General features: G+C 36.5%; 1 protein-coding gene across 1 annotated transcript in view; it reads right to left on the bottom strand.

Moving 5' to 3' along the window:
• LOC106870407 (venom phosphodiesterase 2) overlaps positions 1–3,125 on the bottom strand; it is a 93,319-nt gene that overhangs the window by 50,956 nt on the left and 39,238 nt on the right. Inside the window, exon 5 of the mRNA XM_052976061.1 lies at positions 2,137–2,308. Within this exon, the coding sequence (XP_052832021.1) occupies positions 2,137–2,308 (172 nt within the window). The remainder of the gene's footprint in view (positions 1–2,136; positions 2,309–3,125) is intronic.

Genomic DNA, 3,125 nt, shown 5'->3' with positions numbered 1-3,125 from the left:
CATATATATATATATATATATATATATATATATATATATATATACGAGGGGGTACTGAAAAGTTCTTGGTTTCAGGTAAAAGAAAATACAGAAGAATCAATTAATTACGAGTTTATTTAACATATTCCCCTCTCAGATTCACACACTTTCTGCATACCCACGACACCTGATGAAGGCTGGAGGGTATACCAGCCAAAACGTTGTGTTAATAAGATGAGGACAAATATCCATCAAATGTAAATAATGTAAATAATGCAAAAAGGATAGTATTTGGGGAGGGGAATAAATCAAAGAATTTCACGAATATTTTGGAGGAGTTCTAGTAACAGTAGTGTTATGAGGGCATGTGCTGCATCCACCATTTGTTGGTGATCCCCTATTACTCCTGGTGGATGGTGCCTTTGCATCACTCAAGCAACAACTCTTTACCACATGGGTCTTTTTGGATAACTGCTGTTGGTGAGGGTTTTATGAAGCAGGAGTGCAAATCCTACCTCATCCTTTAATAGTCACCTTTTACAACATGCAAATTAAATGTTGGGTCTATTCTTTGACATGCCAGTGTCTACACAGTACTAGAGCAACTTGAAATGAAGTGTTTTGCTCAAGAACACAACACACACCCTGGTCCAGGTTTGATCCCACAATCTAATGCTCGTGAGGGCAACACCCAAACCACTAGGCCACGTGGTAGTGGGGAGCCATCTGTTTGTCAGTCAGTTTGATAATAACTAACTGAACAGACTTGTCTCATGTCTGAGTATCATGATTTTAGCTGACCACTTGTTTTAGTTCTCATTTCCTCTGACATAAGTATGTCTAGAATGGAAGAAACTAGTTGTGGTCGTTGTTCTGGAAAACTTTTAAATCAATTTATGCAAAGATAATGAATGGTTAATGAATTCAGATGAAATCTTGACTCGTACAATAAAGTTTGTCGTGACAAAGATTGCATTTATATGTTACGAAGAAGCCAAATTAATTTCTCATGTCAACACCAATTCACAAATGAAAGCTGCTGCTGGCTGCTATCGCACTTTCTGACTGACACACTACTTAATTGAAGCATTTTAAAAGCATGCCGTGAAATTATCTCGAAATCAGATCTTGTTGTTCAACAATAAAACACTGTAATGTTGGTGAGTTTTTGATTCTGGTCTACCAGACAGAAAATAACACAATATGTGTGTGTGTGTGTGCATGCATTTGATTTCTGCAGCTGCATTGCTTTTTTTGTTTTTTTTATATATTAGCATAGATTAGATGGGGCTTCCTAGTCTATATTCCAAAGATGGCTGTTCTTGATGCCATTCCTTACTTGCTTTTCAAATATTTTATTCCACTGATGCCTAGGGGTTTCAGTTCTGCTGTGTGAATACTGTTGGCTAGCATTTATTCTGTTATAGCCATGGATCAATCAATACCTTGTGAGTTACTGTCGTAAATGGAAACTAAAGAAATATGTCATATGTCTGTCTGTCTGTCTGTATGTATGTATGCATTTACCTATCTATCTATCTATCTATCTATCTATCTATCTATCTATCTATCTATCTATCTATCTATCAATCTATCTATCAATCTATCTATCTTTCACCCTCATGTGAGGCCAGATCAGACAGGCTTACTATATTTTGTGGCATACAGTTGAATTTTTCAGACTTGAATTTACAGCCTACAATAGTGAGGTCAACTTATACACCAGACAACTTTGGGGGACCAAAAATTCCATGTGAAACACTGCAGGATTTGGTAAATTAGTGTCAATGTTACAATGTTTATAGTACGTGTGTACACTATATACAACATCAACTTGTGTATGCTGGCACTACTCATTTTTGCCAGCTGAGTGGACTGGAGAAAAATGGAGTAAAGTGTCTTGCTCAAGGACACAATGCGATGCTAGGAATTGAACTCACAATTATAAATCGAAAGCCCTAACCACTAAGCCACATGCCTTCATGTTTACATTTGTCTACACTATAATACTACATCAAATTATATGCCAGAAAATAAATATGATATTGGAATCCATATGATCAAGTAAAACCCTTCAAGGTGGTGCTCTAGCATGGCCTCAATCCAGTGACTGAAACAAGTAAAACGATAAAAGAATGAAATAAAGTAAAAACTTACTGTTACAATTGAATACAGATTTGGTGAGCTCAGCGTTGGGTAGACGCTCTGCATATATGTTGCATGTACACCTTCCTGGGCCAACATTCGCAGTGTTTCTGTGACATTTCTATCAAGGTAATTTGCTCTGAAATGTCCTATAGCTATTAGCAACAATGGATGTCTGTCAGAACTAAAAATAAAAATGAAGTAAATTAATAACTGGAAGATAAAGAACTAAAAGATGGTAAAACTATACTATTATTTTGTTACAGTGGATCTTGAAGCATATAAAGCTATAGTTAACAACATGTAAATACAAGGGTGAAAAGTCCTTGTGGACACAAAAAGCCAAAAGCTGGCCATATGACAAGACCTTTGACGTTTTCTATCCAAAAGGGTTTTCCAACCCAATTTTTACATATTATTATTTATAGCTCTATGTGTTTCGAGATCCATTGTCCCCCCCCCAACATTATTTCATATTCTCTTTTAAGTTAATAAATACTTTTGATGTTGACATCATTATTTCAATTTGTAGGTAGAGTACAAGGATCTTTTGTAAGAACACCTTAACTTCCATCTACCATAAAAATGTACCTCCACCCTGCTCCTCAGGTTTTTTTGTAGATCTGAGATTTGCATGACAACCTCACTAATGCCAGCTTCACAACAGGTGTTTGTCTGTTTGCATCCTAGTAATTTAGCAGTTCAGCAAAAAAAAAAAAAAACTGATAAAATAAGTACTAAGTTTGGTAAAATAAGTACTGGGCTCAATTTGTTTGCCTAAACCCTTGAAGGAGTTGCCCCAGCATGGTCACAGACTAATGACTGAAATGAGTAAAAACACAGAAAACCAAGAACGGCGGCTCAGTCTGTCTTGGCCCGTGGCTAAATAACAAAGAACAGACACTTATCATTTTTTGAGAATTGATATCTCATATAAAATACTCCTAGTTCGTTCCTGTCACCCCTACCAACCAACTACCACCACCACCACCACCACCACC

The sequence above is a fragment of the Octopus bimaculoides genome, chromosome 23 (genome assembly GCF_001194135.2).
Source record: "Octopus bimaculoides isolate UCB-OBI-ISO-001 chromosome 23, ASM119413v2, whole genome shotgun sequence".
Classification (NCBI taxonomy): Eukaryota; Metazoa; Mollusca; class Cephalopoda; order Octopoda; family Octopodidae; genus Octopus; species Octopus bimaculoides.
This window is presented reverse-complemented; position numbering and strand designations above follow the sequence as displayed.